The sequence below is a fragment of the Saccostrea cucullata genome, unplaced genomic scaffold (assembly GCF_032062105.1).
Source record: "Saccostrea cucullata isolate Sc308-1 unplaced genomic scaffold, CSIRO_AGI_Scuc_v1 ctg6699, whole genome shotgun sequence".
Classification (NCBI taxonomy): Eukaryota; Metazoa; Mollusca; class Bivalvia; order Ostreida; family Ostreidae; genus Saccostrea; species Saccostrea cuccullata.
Window position 1 is genome coordinate 2859 of NW_026928253.1, and position 21472 is coordinate 24330.

At 37.2% G+C, this 21472-nt stretch overlaps 2 protein-coding genes across 3 annotated transcripts; both read right to left on the minus strand.

Moving 5' to 3' along the window:
- Nucleotides 1-1043: 1043 nt before the first annotated feature.
- Nucleotides 1044-9723, minus strand: LOC134276931 (acetyl-CoA carboxylase 1-like; the record flags this gene model as incomplete). The annotated part of the gene is made up of 6 exons (XM_062759209.1): nt 9684-9723; nt 8943-9024; nt 7906-7947; nt 7405-7618; nt 6720-6929; nt 1044-1217 (listed from the first exon to the last, which is right to left on the minus strand). Coding segments are annotated over exons 4-6 (468 nt in total), but the record flags the coding sequence as incomplete, so codon positions are not given.
- Nucleotides 9724-10746: 1023 nt separating this feature from the next.
- Nucleotides 10747-20446, minus strand: LOC134276928 (acetyl-CoA carboxylase-like). 2 transcript variants are annotated; one of them, XM_062759205.1, is made up of 12 exons: nt 20329-20446; nt 19506-19649; nt 18808-18928; nt 18607-18703; nt 18409-18505; nt 17960-18095; nt 17412-17589; nt 16103-16370; nt 15546-15716; nt 15060-15137; nt 14551-14606; nt 10747-11069 (listed from the first exon to the last, which is right to left on the minus strand). In XM_062759205.1, the coding sequence occupies exons 2-12, from the start codon at nt 19593-19595 to the stop codon at nt 10955-10957; spliced, it is 1407 nt and encodes a 468-aa protein (XP_062615189.1). In that variant the 5' UTR covers nt 19596-19649; nt 20329-20446; the 3' UTR covers nt 10747-10954. The 2 variants fall into 2 exon arrangements, with proteins under 2 accessions (XP_062615189.1, XP_062615188.1); XM_062759204.1 differs by lacking the exon at nt 14551-14606 and having other exon boundaries at nt 15004-15137.
- Nucleotides 20447-21472: the final 1026 nt, after the last annotated feature.

Consider the following 21472-nt stretch of genomic DNA (forward strand, 5'->3'; position numbering starts at 1 on the left):
CGATTAATGAAGATAGGACATTTCCGAGGTAATGTGTATTGACTTTAAATGTACCATTACTATAAATAGATTAGATACCTACGATCACCAATAGATGTAAATTGATATCCCTGTCATCTCTACTCTTGATTTAAATAAAGTTCACCACAATAAAATGTTTCAAATGCATTTTGTTAGGATTTGTTCATTGACATTCAATGTGTTGTTTACATGTTTATGTAACTTTTGTCCCAGAAATCCCGCAAGATTTGTACTTTCTCAGACTTTTTCACAAAAGAGCACACTAAGAACTATAACTCTTCAATTGTGGAAATAGAATTGGATATCAACATAACAAGGCACAGCCATATCCACTCATAAATAGAACAAAATTGAATCTTTGTGGTTTATTCTTGTATTTAATGATATAATTGAATATTTTAGATCCTTTACATTTTTTTCAGGATCAGAATAAAAAATTTTGTGGTTGTCTATTTGTGTTTTAGACTGTGAATAGATTACTTAAAAACTTGCTAGAGAGGTTGTGGATGACAAGAGGCTAAAATCTACTCACTTGAAGATAAAAATTGATTATGATATTTGTTAAAATTAAGCTGCAAAATGACATGACAGTTTGTAAACATTGCATAGCTTGGAACAGTGACTGGGCCTTTCTGACGTAAGGGAGATAAGCAACGTAAGTCAAAGCTCATTTTCCTGATTGATTAATTTTGATCAACTGGGTTATTGCTATCTTGCATTAAAAAGTTAAATAACATTTTCAGTCTTATTTTATCAGCTCAGATAAAATCATTCCCGTATGTAACTCAATATGTTCAGGAATTTGTTTCTTATGACCTGCATTTGCCAAAAATTAAAGGAAGCAAACGAGCAGCTGTATGTTGTATTTTTTAGAGACACAATTTTACTCAAAAAATATTATTCCACGCATGGAAATTTATTTTCCAAGAGAATCTTTATTTCATCCTTATATACACTTCTACAACGTTAACTACAAAAATTTCAAAAAACGGCAATGACAATCTGTCGTCGTTTTCCTTTACCTGTAACTGGGCGGCCGGTAGGTTGATGTCTGCCACCATCTCCGTACACGGATGTTCCACCTGTAAACGTGGATTGAGCTCCAGGAAGTGGAACGTCTCTGTCTCCTCGTTATACAGATACTCCACCGTACCAGCACTGACGTACCTCACCATCTTAGCCAGGGTCACTGCAGCCTACAGAGACAAGAGGCCCATGGGCCTTATAGGTCACCTGAGCATTATGCAACAACTTTCCAGTAATTGAATTTGATTCATGTTTTAATCCAGATGCTATGGCATTCACAATTTTGAAATAGGCACCATTGGTCATCATAACAATACACTTAGCAGTTGCTTAGTTTGTTTACTTAATACCCATAGGCAGGGTAGAGGAACAAAAACTGCATTTCAAGTAATCAGTAATATTCAGCATGATCAGTAATGCCCCAATCACACATGAACCCCTGACCCTTAGGCCTAGATGCACACATTGCACAATTTTTGAAAAGACACCCTTGCTTTTCAAAAATATTTGATAAATACCAAGGAGCAGATTTCAAACAATTCATCCAGTTTCAGTATATCAGTACAGCCCCCCCCCCCCCTCCTTTATGGTACCCTTAACCCTGGGGCCTTGAAATTCACAATTCTGGAAGATTAGGACCCTTACTCATCATAACTACATAGGTAGTTCATCTGCTTAATAAAAAGGAGCAGAGAAGAAAACTTTCAAAGATTTAGTGTATTTTCATTGTATAATCAATAAAGCCCCACCTTATCACTAGAATCCCTGACCCTGGGGCCATAAAATTCACAATTTTGGAAGAGGCACTCTTGCTCATCATAACTATGCACTTATTTAGTTTATTTAATACCCAGACGCAGAGAAGAAGATTTTCAAAGAATTCATGTATTTTCACTATATAATCTAAATTGCCCCCACCCCTACTCCAGAACCCCTGACCCTGGGGCCATCGAATTCACAATTTTGGTAGAAGCACTTTTGCTCATCATAACAAAGCACTTAGTTAGTTTATTTAATACCCAGACGCAGAGAAGAAGATTTTCAAAGAATTCAAGTATTTTCACTATATAATCTATAGAGCCCCCCCCCCCCCCTTACACCAGAACCCCTGATCCTGGGGCCATAAAATTCATAATTTCGGTAGAGGCACTCTTGCTCATTATAACTATGCACTTATTTAGTTTATTTAATACCAAGGAGCAGAGAAGAAGATTTTCAAAGAATTCATGTATTTTCATTATATAATCTATAGAGCCCCCCGCCCCTTACACCAGAACCCCTGACCCTGGGGCCATAGAATTCAAAATTTTGGTAGAGACACTCTTGCTCATCATAACTATGCACTTATTTAGTTTATTTATTACCCAGGAGCAGAGAAGAAGATTTTCAAAGAATTCAAGTATTTTCACTATGTAATCTAAAGAGCCCCCCCCCCCTTACACCAGAACCCCTGATCCTGGGGCCATAAAATTCACAATTTTGGTAGAGGCACTCTTGCTCATCATAACTATGCACTTAGTTAGTTTATTTAATACCCAGGAGCAGAGAAGAAGATTTTCAAAGAATTTATGAAATTTCACTATATAATCTATAGAGCCCCACCCTAACACGAGAACCTCTGACCCTGGGGCCATAAAATTCACAATTTTGGTTGAGACACTCTTGCTCATCATAATTATGCACTTAGTTAGTTTATTTAATACCCAGGAGCAGAGAAGAAGATTTTCAAAGAATTTATGTATTTTCACTGTATAATCTATAGAGCCCCCCCCCTTACACCAGAACCCCTGACCCTGGGGCCATAAAATTCACAATTTTTGTAGAGGCACTCTTGCTCATCATAATTATGCACTTAGTTAGTTTATTTAATACCCAGGAGCAGAAAAGAAGATTTTCAAAGAATTTATGTATTTTCACTATATAATCTATAGAGCCCCACCCTAACACCAGAACCCCTGACCCTGGGGCCATAAAATTCACAATATTTGTAGAAACACTCTTGCTCATCATAACTATGCACTTAGTTAGTTTATTTAATACCTAGGAGCAGAGAAGAAAATTTTCAAAGAATTCATGAAATTTCACTATATACTTATTTAGCCCCACCCTAACACCAGAACCCCTGACCCTGGGGCCATGAATTTCACAATTTTGGTAGAGGACTCAATGCTGATTACAATCATGCAAACAGTTTGACTGCTTGATGACCAGGAGTAAAGAAGAAGATTTTTAAAGATTGCACTAATTTTAGTAGTTTTTGCCCCACCCCCCAGGCCCCAGGGGGGCAGGGCCCATGAAATTCACAATTTTTGTTCCCCTTCACCCATAGATGCTATATGCCAAATTTGGTTGAAATTGGTTCAGTGGTTTCAGAGAAGAAGCTGAAAATGTTCAAATGTTAACGCACGACGCACGACGAACGACGGACGACGAACGACGACGGACGAAAAGTGATAGCAATAGGTCACCTGAGTTTACTCAGGTGACCTAAAAATACAAGTAATTATACATTAAAAGCTATAATGTAAATTTCGTGACCATTCGCCTCGACAGAAAACAATTATACATTGATTTAGAGCTGTGATCATGTTAATTTCATGAGCAATGAATTTTTGTCTTGCTCAATGTCTCAGAGAACATTTTCAACCAATCCTTGCTATCTCAAACTTAATTGGATTGAGAAACAAGAGGCCTAGGGGCCACAGTGCTCACCTGAGCATATCTGCTAGGAAAAAGCACATATCAGATCAGAACTGAATGTTTTCTGAGGTTGGGGGGTGGGGTGAATTTTAACCCCCCAGGGATCAAGATTTTAGCAAACTAGAATCTACACTACCTGAGGATGATTCCATATAAATATCACTATTCATAGCTTTGAGGTACTTGAAAAGATTTTAAAAGGTTTCCCTATAGATTCCAATGAAAAAATTTGGTCGGCCATTTTGGCCCCACCCTACCCCCCGGGGTCATGATTTGAACAAATTTGAATCTACACTACCTGAGGATAATTTCAAATGAGTTTAAGGTAGGTCGCGGGTTTGCTTTTGTCATCAATTTTGGTACACAATTTCCACGATCCGAGCGGCTGTTTTGTGCACATTTGATTATGACGTCAGTTACGTCACAAAGACAACGTAACGTTGTTTCGCGCTTAATTCTCTGCAAATGACTTCAAGTCTGTACGAATCAAGTAGATAAATACAAAGTGCATGCTTTTGTACGTAAACCCTGTATATGTTTTATAATTAAATTTCAGTCTAAATTCATGAATTAATTATTATATGTAATGTCTAAAGACTTATTAAATACAATGCCAAATGAGAGAAATTATTTATATTGTGAGTGTAACTAAGCTGCTAATATTGATTGATTGATTGTATACTGTGTAACGTCCCTCTCCAGAATATTCCACTGATATGGAGATGTCACCATTGCCGGTGAAGGGCTGCTTTGGGCCTTTGCTAGGCACTCAGGGCCATTGAGCAGGGAGAGATCTTTTTCGTGCCACACCAGCTGTGGCACGGGGCCTCGGTTTATACGGTCTCATACGAAGGACCGCCCCATTTAGTTGCCTTTTACGACAAGCAAGGGGGTACTGAGGACCTATTCTAACCCGGGTCCCCACGGGATCTAAACTGCTAAGAGTTAATCAAAATAAATCAACGTAGAATTATGGAATGCAGAAAGAAAGTTGTCCTGAATAAAAATTGCTTAGTGGAAAACTTGAGGGGTTGTATGTGTGCACATTATCTAAAACTCAGGGGAACATGCGTATTGCATCATAACTGCCATAAAAGCCGGGGCGAAAATATGCGTATACTTTTCAGGATGGAACACATAATTATCAGTAAAAAAGAGTGAAATTTAAACACATGTTTTTCCTGTTTTTTTTAATTACTATCATCATTGTCAATATTGTCTGGTCGTTATGCATTTAAATCTCTTGTAATCGCCTTGTTTTGCTGGTTAATAAATTGTGAAATTCATTTAAAAATAAAATTATACAAACACCTGGACTGTAAGACATATAAGACACTGTAAACAATTTATAATTATCTTTTTCTATATACATGTATTAAAATTTTTAATAACAAAAACTCAAAGTGTAAAAGCTAAATGCAAGAGTTTTACATATCCCGTATTGACATTCATTCAGAAAAATCGAAAATTATTAAATGCATGATTGATATAGTGCAATATACTATAGCTTGTAACTAATATAGAAAGAACAAGTATACCCCCCCCCCCTCCCCTCGGCCGCTAATTTCCTCTGAATCGGGATGTTTTTTCTCACGGTTTTCGAATATACAATGTAGTGTCATGCCTGAAATCCTACTAACCATGAATTTCTTAAAAATACATGTACTAATATTTAATATTTTATTACTTGCGTTGTTGTCGCCGTATGTTAATTTTCAGGTTCGAAGATTCTTTATACCGTTCAATCTGACTTTGTGATCGGAATATGAATTTCACAATACTAGTGATAATAAGTTGCTGGTCATTCCAATGTGTCTCCACAATAAATGAAATGATATATTTAATTAAAATTAAATTTTGTATATATGTCATCTTTTAAATTTTCCAAATACCAAGATATTTATACTCGTACTATGAACGTGACTGCGTTCAACAAATGACGTTGTAGATGTTAATTACGCCATAAACGCAACATTTTAGTAGTATTAAAGAAAACTTTGAAATTATTAAATTAGCAAAAAATCTAGCGAGAAGACATATTGATTTTTTTATATTAATAGTTTTAATTTTACCTGATCTTCACATTTTGAAACTCCTGACTAATTCGTCTACGTCTTTAAAAAGTTATCCATTCTTTTTCAAAGAAACTATTTTCACAAAATTGGCTTAAAACGTCATTTTCCCATACAATTCAATAGTAAAACGTAAAAAAAAGTACCAACAACAATACCGCGCTTACAGTAATATAGTATTAAAACTATCTAGGCAAATTTAATGAAAATTGCAGATAATACGCTATGAATTCTAATGATCATTATATCAAATTTTCAGGATATGTTTTCTCGTAAGAATTTTTATGCAGTAAACCCGCGACCTACCTTAATCTTTCCTGTCTTAATGGTTCTTGAGAAGGAGATTTTTTAAAGATTTTCCCTATATATTCCTATGTAAAACTTTGATAGGCCATTTTGTCCCCATCCTAGCCCCGGAGGTCATGATTTTACCTGAGGATGATTCCACACGAGTTTCATCTTTCCTGGCCCAGTGGTTCTTGAGAAGAAGATTTTTTAAAAATGCCATTAATTTTTGTCTAATTCATAATAAAGGGCATGGCCCTTAATTTGAACAAACTTGAATCCCCTTCACCCAAGGATACTTTGCAGCAAGTTTGGTTGAAATTGGCCCAATGGTTCTTGAGAAGAAGATGAAAATGTGAAAAGTTTATGACAACGATGGCGACAAGTCCACAACAACACTGGCATTCAAGATATTGAATTTAAACTGTATTTTTAAAAGTCTTTTTTCTGCTGTGAGGTAGGATTCAGTATTTTACTTTGCACACAAACACAAAATGTGCAGTCTTGGTCTTGGAAAAGTTTTCTTTAAAAAATGTATTCGGAGTAAGTTGATAAACAGTTTTGTTTTGTTTTTTTTTTTTACTAATTTAAAAATTACCCCCAAGCTCTACCTACCTGTTCCATCTTTTCGAACACCTCGGGTTTGGCTATAGAGGCAGGCGCCTCCTCAATGATCTTCTGATGCCTCCTCTGGATGGAGCAGTCCCTCCCAAACAGGGAGATGGCGTTACCGTAGTTATCGGCCAGGATCTGGACCTCAAGGTGACGGGCGTGGGTCGCCAGCTTCATGATGAATATGGGGGATCCCGGAACCTCAGCCTGCACCTATATATAGAACACAGGATTTCTCTTTTAAATCAATAAATTAAGAACTTGCTGATAAAAGATTAGAATTGAAACTCAATTTTGTAAATTCTGTTGGAAACAAAATGTGTGTATTTCTGAATTTCTCTATAAGCAGAATTATTAAAACTAAGAAATCAATTCAATTTAGCATTACCATTGAGGGTTCTTAGATGCATGGCTAATATTTAATATCCATAGGCTAATAAATCATTCTTTCTAGGTGTTATCGCTCTCTCTCTTTACATTATAATACAACTAAAACTACCTCTCACTAAAAATATATTTTCACAATTTTGAGGGGAATAAACCCTATACATGTGCATCTCATTAATTTTGCACTTAGAAGGTATCTCTCCTTATCCTTGAACAAAATTTCCTTACCTCCCAATCTTCATGCCCTAATACCCTTCAAGACAAAATTTCTTGCAAATTTTTATGCCCTTCTACTCCTTACCTGTCTGAAGAGATTGGGGAAGTCGTCTGCGTTCTCTGCCTTCCTGATGCCCTTCCCTCCACCTCCCTCCGACGCTTTGATCATCACAGGAAACCCAATCTTATTGGCCGATTTCAGACTCTCATCAACATCCGCGACAAACCCCTTCCTGTAGAGGTCTTAGGGCACATTCACTGGCTTATTTATCTAATCTTAGAGTAGTTTGGGGTCAGGCCTGGAATAAAAATAAAAAGTTAAATTATCTTCATGGGATCCAGTTTTCATGGTTTAGGAGAGAAAAGACTGCATGGTTCTTGGAGATTTGTTTTTGTGATTGTCATTGAAGAGATTGACATTAACAAGATATTTCTTTAAGTTTTGTCATTTAGTGAAGGACATACATTTGTGACATTTAAATCTATTTATACCATGACAGCAATGAGAATAAACAACTCTACAGCATAATATCAAGTTTATTTTTAATTAAATCAACAGTGAACATTGATAAATTTTATAAAACACCTGATCCACTCCATGGCATGGTGGGGACCTTTGCTGTTTGGGCTACAATAGAGGATCCTGTTCATAAACAAGAGCAGATAACTTTACACCTTATGTGAAAAAAGCTACACCAAGATACTGTAAATCAACTTTTATTCGCGTGCAAAAAATTTTCGTGAAGTTCGCGAGAGCCTCGTCATCGCGAATATTTCTCGCCTCGAACCGGACGTTGTAGTGTTATTTGTCTATAGATAAAAAATCCAAAAAAGCTTGATCGCAAAAATTAATTGTCGCCAACCAATTTCTCACTGGTAAATTGTGAAATAAAGTCTTTGGTTGATAAAAAGAAGTATTTCTTTACAAAATATATTTTAAAATTATTTCTGCAAAATAAATAAAGTGTCTACAGACATTAATACCTGAGAGTGCGTGTATCTTAAAATTTATTAAAGCGGCACAGTGAGTCAAAATCATATCGTAATTTTAAGATACCTGTAGCATACAGAGAAACACTCATGAAATTATGAGTATTTAGCGAATATATGACAATTAAACTGCAAGAATTGACTGCACAATATAAGTGCCGGAAAAATAAAGGTTGCATCTACCGTTTCGGTTATGTCAAGGTCACGCAACTCTAATTTTAAGCTCAAACTTGTAAACAACATTCAACTGGAGCATGCAAAGGTGAGAAATATGTTCTAAAAACTTTTTTAAAAAGAGTAAATCAAATGTTTTGGTCTTCTTACATTCATTCGTGGATAACTGAGACCATGGTAACTATGGAAACTTATTCAACACTTTTCTGCGCACGCGTACAATAGGGAGGAAGAAGTACCAGTGTATTTTGCAATATTTTCATTCTGGGGCAGACAGAAATTATTTTTACTTTTATTTTTCCCCATTAAAATATCATTTTTAGGTTCCGAAATTCCGTAATTTTCTGAAACTGAATACTTTTAGGAATTGAACAAAATTTACAGAGGTCATGCGAAAATTCTACATTTGTCAATTTTCCCCTTTGTGCGTCACAGTGCCGCTTTAACTTATTTTTTTACCAATAAATATGATTCCATTTTTATGAAGTAGTTCTGGTAACTTGCGATTCTCTGAAGCATGGCCCCAGCCCGCCCAAACAGCCTGCAAAACAGAAAAGAGAGTATTTAGTTTACTGGCACATGTATTTACACAGCCAAATTATTATACAGAACAACAACAAAAATCCAAAATCTGAGTAAGCTAGTTAAATGTCTTAATTTAATACTGTATATTTAATGAGATCTAGATTCATCATGTGCAGCACTCCCGGATCAAGACTCATCTCTTTGGCATGATCTGCCAGTGGAACACCCTGCCACACACTGAATTCCACTTCAGCTTTAGAGCGTTGCATTAAGGGAAGGAAAACCCTTGTTTCAGGGTAAACCCCCGTTTTAGGGTTCGACTAGACTGGTTAATATTACATAACTTTAAGGTGATTTACATAATAATCCAATCCACAATTCATACTATGCCAAATATAGAAAATTAAGAAAAGGAAGGGTTTTAGGCTTACACAATAGATGACAGGTAAAAACACTACAGATTCATAACTACAGTATACTTTCAACAAATAAAATGATATAAAATTGTGTAATATACTGATAACATGACATAGTTGACAGCACTCAAAAATATACTATGTTTTACATTATTCCAAATTGACGCATAGACAAAACATATGACAATAAATTGCAAGGTTAAAAATTAACAATCTGAAAATAATTAAAACTTCCTATAATGCTTATCTAAATACTTACTTCACAGTGTGTCAAAAATACACCAAACATGAACTGTGCAAATAATTCTCGAGCACATGTAAACAACGGAAGAACTATAACAAAATTCAAAAATAATCCGGAAAAACAATTCCGCATTCACCACAGTGTCAGTATAATACGAGATGAAATCATGCATCAAAGAACACTTAGTTGATAAGATAGACAGTAGCAACAACCATTCACTGTACAGGACGATAACAACGGATTTAATTGGGTGAGGGACAGATGGACACCTTACTATCACATAAATTCATCTGGTCTTCAACCAGTAGAGCTAAAAATATAGAAACAAAACATTTAAACTCTTTAAACTCGAAACCCTTTTTTCAAAGAGGTGATGGGGTGGCAACAAAAGAGTGAAGTTGCCAATCAGAGCATCAAAATGAAAATTTCTATATCGAAAGATAAATGATATTCAGAAACACATTAGGGTTCAGCCCCCTTCTTCCACCACTGTATACTAAAAGACTTTAAATTTTAAAAGTTTTCAATTTCCTCTTTAGTATTTGTGTAGCTAAAATGAGATGGAAAACACAGATTGTCCAAACATATTTTGTCTATATTAGTACAGACATCAGAAATCTCTAACAATAGGTTTTAAGTGAAAGGAAAAAAACTAAACAGTTACTTCTTAGTACAAACATCAGAAAGATAATATCCTACATCTCTAATTAATCATCTGTTTTAAGTGAGGAAAAAACTAAATAGTTACACTGTACTTCCTACATTTTCTTCCTTAACCATGAAAGGAAAACAAAAAATATACAATTATTGATATCTTTTTATTAAATTTCACCACATTGCTAGGTGAAGCAATATTACTTTTACATTCAATTATATTAAATTTGTGTTCAATATATCTAATTACATTTACTGAAATTCAATGCACACAAATGGACAATTTATTTGACAGTCAATAAATTAATATTCATAATATATATACACAACTTTGTTTAAAAGTGAGCACTATATATGATATTCATCATAGGTAGAGTAATAATAAATTAGTACAAATTAGTACAAAAATAATTACAAACCCTGGTAATGTTTCACATATAATACTGAATTGAATTACAAAACGAATTCATAAACAATTCTAATAATTAAGTCATTATGAATGACAGATATGGATTTCATATAATGCAACTTTATGCAAATTTGATCCAAATTGCACCTAATGATTTCATATGATTTGTTAAATAGATAAGTTTATATACACTGTCACAGTGGATTCTAATTGTCTATTTTGGTCACGTGTCCATGTTGGCCAGAATTCTGGAGACCTCTGACCTTTGACTTGAGGTCATGTGTTGTGTGATGTGGACAATAGAATCCATGGCAACCTCTGGATTGTTTTGTATCAAACTGAAAACAGAAAAAAGTGTGTTGATTTTAAGTAAGATTAGAGCATTATTTTATCAATCAAAGGGAGACAATCTGTAAATCTTATGTCAAAAACTTGATATTTGAGCTAAATCTAATTTACCCTGAGGAGACGACAACTATCAGAATTTCTAGACTGTGCAACCAAGCAATAGATTACGGTAAATCAAACTGATATTTAAATATTAGAATGTAAAGCCTTTCAGTCAGACAGTCTGGTTCCTAATATTGTTAGCATCCTATTCTTCATCTCCACATGAAGAAATGAAATAATGCTATCAAACCCTAGGTGAGCCATCAGGTGATATATAATGATCAATTATGTAGGACATGCCCTCTCTGTAGACATCTGATGTTGTCTGATACCTACCTCCTGACTTGTTGTAGGACATGCTCCCTCTGTAGACATCTGATACCTACCTCCTGACTTGTTGTAAGACGTGCTCCCTCTGTAGACATCTGATGTTGTCTGATACGTACCTCCTGACTTGTTGTAGGACATGCTCCCTCTGTAGACATCTGATACCTACCTCCTGACTTGTTGTAGGACGTGCTCCCACTGGAGACATCTGATACCTACCTCCTGACTTGTTGTAGGACATGCTCCCTCTGTAGACATCTGATACCTACCTCCTGACTTGTTGTAGGACATGCTCCCTCTGTAGACATCTGATACCTACCTCCTGACTTGTTGTAGGACATGCTCCCTCTGTAGACATCTGATACCTACCTCCTGACTTGTTGTAGGACGTGCTCCCTCTGTAGACATCTGATGTTGTCTGATACCTACCTCCTGACTTGTTGTAGGACGTGCTCCCTCTGTAGACATCTGATACCTACCTCCTGACTTGTTGTAGGACGTGCTCCCTCTGTAGACATCTGATACCTACCTCCTGACTTGTTGTAGGACGTGCTCCCTCTGTAGACATCTGATGTTGTCTGATACCTACCTCCTGACTTGTTGTAGGACATGCTCCCTCTGTAGACATCTGATACCTACCTCCTGACTTGTTGTAGGACGTGCTCCCTCTGTAGACATCTGATGTTGTCTGATACCTACCTCCTGACTTGTTGTAGGACGTGCTCCCTCTGTAGACATCTGATACCTACCTCCTGACTTGTTGTAGGACGTGCTCCCTCTGTAGACATCTGATACCTACCTCCTGACTTGCTGTAGGACGTGCTCCCTCTGTAGACATCTGATGTTGTCTGATACCTACCTCCTGACTTGTTGTAGGACGTGCTCCCTCTGTAGACATCTGATACCTACCTCCTGACTTGTTGTAGGACATGCTCCCTCTGTAGACATCTGATACCTACCTCCTGACTTGTTGTAGGACGTGCTCCCTCTGTAGACATCTGATACCTACCTCCTGACTTGTTGTAGGACATGCTCTCTCTGTAGACATCTGATACCTACCTCCTGACTTGTTGTAGGACGTGCTCCCTCTGTAGACATCTGATGTTGTCTGATACCTACTTCCTGACTTGTGGTAGGACGTGCTCCCTCTGTAGACATCTGATACCTACCTCCTGACTTGTTGTAGGACGTGCTCCCTCTGTAGACATCTGATACCTACCTCCTGAATTGTTGTAGGACATGCTCCCTCTGTAGATATCTGATACCTACCTCCTGACTTGTTGTAGGACATGCTCCCTCTGTAGACATCTGATGTTGTCTAATACCTGCCTCCTGACTTGTTGTAGGATGTGCTCCCTCTGTAGACATCTGATGTTGTCTGATACCTACATCCTGACTTGTTGTAGGACATGCTCTCTCTGTAGACATCTGATACCTACCTCCTGACTTGTTGTAGGACATGCTCCCTCTGTAGACATCTTTTTTTGTCTGATACCTACGTCCTGACTCGTTGTAGGACGTGCTCCCTCTGTAGACATCTGATGTTGTCTGATACCTACCTCCTGACTTGTTGTAGGATATGCTCCCTCTGTAGACATCTGATACCTACCTCCTGACTTGTTGTAGGACGTGCTCCCTCTGTAGACATCTAATACCTACCTCCTGACTTGTTGTAGGACGTGCTCCCTCTGTAGACATCTGATGTTGTCTGATACCTACCTCCTGACTTGTTGTAGGATGTGCTCCCTCTGTAGACATCTGATTTTGTCTGATACCTACCTCCTGACTTGTTGTAGGACATGCTCCCTCTGTAGACATCTGATACCTACCTCCTGATTTGTTGTAGGACATGCTCCCTCTGTAGACATCTGATGTTGTCTGATACCTACCTCCTGACTTGTTGTAGGACGTGTTCCCTCTGTAGACATCTGATGTTGTCTGATACCTACCTCCTGACTTGTTGTAGGATGTGCTCCCTCTGTAGACATCTGATTTTGTCTGATACCTACCTCCTGACTTGTTGTAGGACATGCTCCCTCTGTAGACATCTGATACCTACCTCCTGACTTGTTGTAGGACGTGCTCCCTCTGTAGACATCTGATACCTACCTCCTGACTTGTTGTAGGACAAGCTCCCTCTGTAGACATCTGATACCTACCTCCTGACTTGTTGTAGGACATGCTCCCTCTGTAGACATCTGATACCTACCTCCTGACTTGTTGTAGGACGTGCTCCCTCTGTAGACATCTGATACCTACATCCTGACTTGTTGTAGGATGTGCTCCCTCTGTAGACATCTGATTTTGTCTGATACCTACCTCCTGACTTGTTGTAGGACGTGCTCGCTCTGTAGACATCTGATGTTGTCTGATACCTACCTCCTGACTTGTTGTAGGACGTGCTCTCTATGTAGACATCTGATGTTGTCTGATACCTACCTCCTGACTTGTTGTAGGATGTGCTCCCTCTGTAGACATGTCCTGATGTTGTCTGATACCTACCTCCTGACTTGTTGTAGGACGTGCTCCCTCTGTAGACATCTGATACCTACCTCCTGACTTGTTGTAGGACATGCTATCTCTGTAGACATCTGATGTTGTCTGATACCTACCTCCTGACTTGTTGTAGGACATGCTCCCTCTGTAGACATCTGATGTTGTCTGATACCTACCTCCTGACTTGTTGTAGGACGTGCTCCCTCTGTAGACATCTGATACCTACCTCCTGACTTGTTGTAGGACGTGCTCCCTCTGTAGATATCTGATACCTACCTCCTGACTTGTTGTAGGACGTGCTCCCTGTGTAGACATCTGATACCTAACCCCTGACTTGTTGTAGGACATGCTCCCTGTGTAGACATCTGATACCTACCTCCTGACTTGTTGTAGGACATGCTCCCTCTGTAGACATCTGATACCTACCTCCTGACTTGTTGTAGGACATGCTCCCTCTGTAGACATCTGATGTTGTCTGATACCTACCTCCTGACTTGTTGTAAGACATGCTCTCTCTGTAGATATCTGATGTTGTCTGATACCTACCTCCTGACTTGTTGTAAGACATGCTCTCTCTGTAGATATCTGATGTTGTCTGATACCTACCTCCTGACTTGTTGTAGGACGTGCTCCCTCTGTAGACATCTGATGTTGTCTGATACCTACCTCCTGACTTGTTGTAGGACGTGTCTAGACATCTGATGTTGTCTGATACCTACCTTCTTACTTGTTGTAGGACGTGCTCCCTCTGTAGATATCTGATGTAGTCTAATACCCACCTCCTGACTTGTTGTAGGACGTGCTCCCTCTGTAGACATCTGATACCTACCTCCTGACTTGTTGTAGGACGTGCTCCCTCTGTAGACATCTGATGTTGTCTGATACCTACCTCCTGACTTGTTGTAGGACATGCTCCCTCTGTAGACATCTGATACCTACCTCCTGACTTGTTGTAGGACATGCTCCCTTTGTAGACATCTGATGTTGTCTGATACCTACTTCCTGACTTGTTGTAGGATGTGCGCCCTCTGTAGACATCTGATGTTGTCTGATACCTACCTCCTGACTTGTTGTAAGACATGCTCCCTCTGTAGACATCTGATGTTGTCTGATACAGCGTTGTCTATACTGTCTTCTCTGATCTGTTCTGTCAACCACTCCACCATAGCTTTGTCATCCTCCCATAGGTATGCCTACAGTATCAATGATAGGTCAGTAGATAATATCAGTCATATAACCCCCATAGTGCATTGATAACTACAAAAAGCTATTTTCTTACCTACAGCTTTTTTTAAAAGAAGTGTCAATAAAACATATGCATGGCAATATGATTTAACAAAATCTACACGTATCTACAAAATATACAATTACTAGGAGACAGACACAAGTTACTTGTTTAAAACTCACAAATAAAGTTTATATATAACAAAATACTTTTCTTGAACCGGTACTTTTTTCTTAAAAAAGATAGTATTTGGACTTCCAAAAATATATGTCAATATATAAATTATGAAAAAGTAAATGAAATTCCTATAACTGTGTACCTCTAAATTAACTTATTTACTAACTATAAATAGGACTGGTACAGCTTATCTACTTACATTGACAGTGCCCCTGTCCTCCACAAACCAGCGATGTAACATGGAGTTGAGCTCCCCCTCCCCGACGTTCTGTGTGAACTGCTTCATCTTCTTCTTAAGCTGTCTCTCTAACAACCGTCTCTTCAGGTGCCAGTAGAAGAACTCACGGCTCTTCTGCCATTTAAGTATGTCCTGTGTGATGAACATAAATTCATGTAGAAATTTTATGAACTTGACCTATAAACAGGTATGATGTAGTTTTTCAAGAACAAAATGTTGTCTTAAGTGGCAAAAGTGGTCAAAGCAAAAGTTAAAATAGAACTTAAACATGTGGTAAAATATAACAACTAAACAAAATTGTTGAACAGACTAAAATTGAAAGCCAATTTCAAACATAAAAAAAAAAAAATTAAAATGCAGACATGAAATATGAATTATTTTACATAACATATAAAATATCACTTTAAGTATAAATTAATCAAAATCTTTATGTACACACGTTTTTCTAAAAAGTCACAAAAATACAATGTATGCATAATAATATTACATAAATCTCAAATGTTTTGAATTACACTCACAGTAATAACCCCCATTTCCTCCATTCTCCCCGGTGTGTCATGGAGGTCAGCGACCTGTATCGCCACCTGGTGGTACATGGGGAGTAACTTTTCCTGGCGAGCTGCCAGCTGTTTCTGGAGCTCCTCCTTCTCGTCCGGATTCAGCTGTGGACTGGTCAGTTTGTCCACGATCTGGCGACACGTCTGGTCCAGTCTCTGTATCGTCTTCTCCAGGTCCTTCCTCCTGAACTTGATTTCTACGGTTCCCTCTGGTTCAAGGACACCTCCCCTGGAATTAAATCATCACAATCATTTAGACTGTACATTTGGAGACAATCCCCTGGAATAAAATCATCACAATCATTTAGACTCGACATTTGGGGACAATCCCCTAGAATAAAATCATCACAATCATTTAGACTCGACATTTGGGGACAATCCCCTAGAATAAAATCATCACAATCATTTAGACTGGACATTTGGGGACAATCCCCTAGAATAAAATCATCACAATCATTTAGACTGGACATTTGGGGACAATCCCCTAGAATAAAATCGCCACAATCATTTAGACTGTACATTTGGGGACACTTCCCCTGGAATTAAATCATCACAATCATTTACACTGTATATTTGGGGACAATCCCATAGAATAAAATCGTCACAATCATTTAGACTGTACATTTGGGGACACTTCCCCTGGAATTAAATCATCACAATCATTTACACTGTATATTTGGGGACAATCCCCTAGAATAAAATCATCACAATCATTTAGACTGGACATTTGGGGACAATCCCCTAGAATAAAATCATCACAATCATTTAGACTGTACATTTGGGGACAATCCCCTAAGAATAAAATCATCACAATCATTTAGACTGTATATTTGGGGACACTTCCCCTGGAATTAAATCATCACAATCATTTACACTGTATATTTGGGGACAATCCCATAGAATAAAATCATCACAATCATTTAGACTGTATATTTGGTTACAGTCCCCTAGAATAAAATCATCACAATCATTTAGACTTGACATTTGGGGACAAAATCCTGGAAGACTTGAAATGAGATAGATTTCAACATTTTCCTTCCTTTTCTTTCTATCTTTTTAATGAGTAAATATGAGAATGATACTATTTTGTTTTAAATTTTTTAAAATTAATTCATACAATATTATATTTTATGCACAAATGGGCAGCAGTTTGAGCTTATTTTAGCCCTCTACCTACAAAGGAAGCACACATGATAGTAAATTTAATATTTGAGCCATCTATTTGAGCCAATGTTCAATTCTCTTTAAACCCTAAATCAGAACTTCATACCTGCTGAGTTCATCAGCATACATTTCCATGTGGGTGGGGTTAATTGTTGGATCCACCACTACCCAGGCTCCACCCCTCAGCTCGGCGTACGGGGGGATGTAAATCATGATGGGTTGATTATATTCTGTCAGGGCATCCACAATGTAGGAGCCAAACTTAAGGACTTGGTCATGCATATCTAAAAATATGAACAGGGTATTTACAAAATTGCAATACATATTCAATAATTTTTATCAAAAAATATGTAAAGTATTTTATTTTAAATAAAAATGAGCAATTTATTAAATGTTATATTCACAATATTTTATCATAAATTGTCTTATTGAGCAAAATAAAATGTAAAACATGTTTCTGCAAATATCTCTACCATAAAAATTAAAAAAAAAAAAATTCAACTTAAAATTTTCAGCCTAAAGTACTTTAAAGAATAAAACTGTGTGTCATAAAACGTTTCCGTAAAACCTTTCCAGACAAATAGTAACAAAACATCAGGGTATAGCATATAAAGGAATGTCAAATTCATGATCTTAATTAAAAATTTCCTGTACCTTTCATTCCACCTGAGAATCCTCTCCAGTTAGCAAACACCATGAGAGGGAGGTCCTCTCTGTTAAAGTCCTTAATGGCCTGAGCTGTCTTATAGGCCGAGTCTGGGAACCATACCTGACCTGCTTGTTGTATCACCTAAATATATATCAAGTACAATTTCATTTTTACAAATTTCAAAATTTTAAACCCTTAATATATGTTCTCCAAGAATCCACACTTTAAAACTCCAATATCTTATTTTCAAAACAAATTTCAATTTGGAGTAAAATATTTATTTTTGAAGAAAAACTCAATATTGTTTTGACATAAGTCTATTATGATTCACTTGATGCACATTGAAAAAATTTAATATAGATTTAAATTTGTTATTGTTTCAACATTATTCTTAAACAATATACTTGATGTCAAAAGGAAAATAAGGAGATGTATATTAATCTGTAGTCATTACCTTGGTCTCCGAGTCCAGATTGGCAGGATCAGCTGGTATGGTCATTTCTACAGTTCTGGTCTCTACACAAATCACTCCCACAGGGATCCCTCCCAATCTGTAATACACACACATAAATATAACACAGCTCAAGGTTTCCATCTTGATACTTCTTGGGTTAATGATTCAGCTACAGTAAATGCATAAAGGGAGACAAACCTTGCTCGACCTGTGACCACTGTTTGTGCCCAAGGTTGTAGGATTTCATGGAAAGATTTGTGATCAAAGAAACCTTTCTGCCAGGAATTCTTGTCATCTACAATAATCACAATAGTCATACACATTATCGATGATTCAGAAATGAAACGTTTTCACAGAGATTCAGAGTCTGTACATGCATTATAAATGCACTATATTTACCTGGATTTTGTCGTCCATTCAGCATCCACCTGGGATCATAAGGAGCCTTTGTGGGGATGAAGTCCACTGGTCTGTCTATAGGGTCCCCTGTATCTAGTACTGGTAATGGGGAACCCTTACACTGAAACAATAATTCAGATTAATTACACTAAATGACAACCGGTCTATCTATAGGGTCCCCTGTATCTAGTACTGGTAATGGGGAACCTTTACACTGAAACGACAATTCAGATTAATTACACTAAATGACTACCAATCTATCTATAGGGTCCCCTGTATCTAGTACTGGTAATGGGGAGCCTTTACACTGAAACGACAATTCAGATTAATTACACTAAATGACTACCAATCTATCTATAGGGTCCCCTGTATCTAGTACTGGTAATGGGGAGCCTTTACACTGAAACGACAATTCAGATTAATTACACTAAATGACTACCAATCTATCTATAGGGTCCCCTGTATCTAGTACTGGTAATGGGGAGCCTTTACACTGAAACAATAATCCAGATAAATTAAACTCCATGACTAACCCTTACACTAATTTAAATCCATAATTACTAACAGATGAAATAAAGACTACCTCAGTCTGTAAAAATGAAAACAAAATCATTTTACTAATTCTTTTGACTAAGGATATTGTTTTTCTTTTATGCTGTACTCTATTCACTAGTGACAGTTATAACACTGAACAGTACCTTAGGCATGTATGACAGCCACTTAATGATTTTGTAGACTCCCTCGAAGTCATCAGCTGTCACGTCGTGTGTGACTCCGTTAGTGTACATGATCTGGATTCCTCCCAGCTGATTGTTACTCGTGTACACCTCCTTACCAAGGACCTGTTTTAATTAAATTTTCAAATCATATTAAGAAAACAACATTGTTTGTGGGGGTTAGTAATGAACATAACTTTTCTCTGGAATTTACATCTTTAGGAACCCTTAAATAAATGTACTGTAAATAACCGTTTATTCATGAGAACTTTATTTTTGCGTAATTACACCCGATATTAGTATCTGAAGTCCTTTAAGCAATGATCACAATTCCTGCAATTTTTTTCTAAATATTTACATTTGCAAATGTTTTCCTTTATATAACACTACTGAAGGCAAGCGTTTTTATAACTGTGTAAATACAGGTATGGGGTCAAGAGGTCATAAATGTGCGTTTGGATAAACGTTCGACGTAATTTCTCTGTGACGTCATAAAGGGTTGACGCGCGTTTAGCGGATTACATACATGCCGTTGGGTTTGAAAAATAAACGCATTTCACACGTTAAAAGTAACAATCAGGCAAATAAAAAGTATGAATAAGTCACAAATGTAAATATAAGTAATAAGGTATCATTTTTTGAGTTTTATTGGGATGTAAAATGGGTTGGCACATGATCAAATTTTCCATTAAGCCCTTCGGGCCTGATGGAATTTGATTACATGACCAACCCATTTTACATCCCAAATAAAACTGATACCTTATTTCTTAAATAAATGAGATACTGACTATCTCTCATGACATACCTTGTTAAGTGCACCTGCACCAGTGAGGATGATGTGGGAGTTCTCCACCTGTATAGTTCTCTGTCCCAGTCTGACCAGATAGGCACCTATACCTATAGCTCGACAGGTAACCTAAATATAGAACAATCTGTAAGCTATAAACCAGATAGACACCTATACCTATAGCTCGACAGGTAACCTAAATAAAGAACAATCTGTAAGCTATAAACCAGATAGGCACCTATACCTATAGCTCGACAGGTAACCTAAATATAGAACAATCTGTAAGCTATAAACCAGATAGGCACCAATACCTATAGATCGACAGGTAACCTAAATATAGAACAATCTGTAAGCTATAAACCTGATAGGCACCTATACCTATAGCTCGACAGGTAACCTATATATAGAACAATCTGTAAGCTATAAACAAACCAGATAGGCACCTATACCTATAGCTCGACAGGTAACCTATATATAGAACAATCTGTAAGCTACACACAAACAAGATAGGCACCTATACCTATAGCTCGACAGGTAACCTAAATATAGAACAATCTGTAAGCTATAAACCAGATAGGCACCAATACCTATAGCTCGACAGGTAACCTAAATATATAACAATCTGTAAGCTATAAAACCAGATAGGCACCTATACATATAGCTTGACAGGTAACCTAAATATAGAACAATCTGTAAGTTATAAAACAGATAGGCACAAATACCTATAGCTCGACAGGTAACCTAAAAATAGAACACTCTGTAAGCTACACACAAACCAGATAGTCACCTATACCTATAGCTCGACAGGTAACCTAAATAAAGAACAATCTGTAAGCTACACACAAACCAGATAGTCACCTATACCTATAGCTCGACAGGTAACCTAAATACAGAACAATTTGTAAGATACACACAAACCAGATAGGTCCCAAAACCAATAGCTCAATAGGTTACCTAAATATAGAACAATCTGTAAGCTATAAACCAGATAGGCACCTATACCTATAGCTCGACAGGTAACCTAAATACAGAACAATCTGTAAGCTATAAACCAGATAGGCACCAATACCTATAGCTCGACAGGTAACCTAAATACACAACAATCTGTAAGCTATAAACCAGATAGGCACCCATACCTATAGCTCGACAGGTTACCTAAATA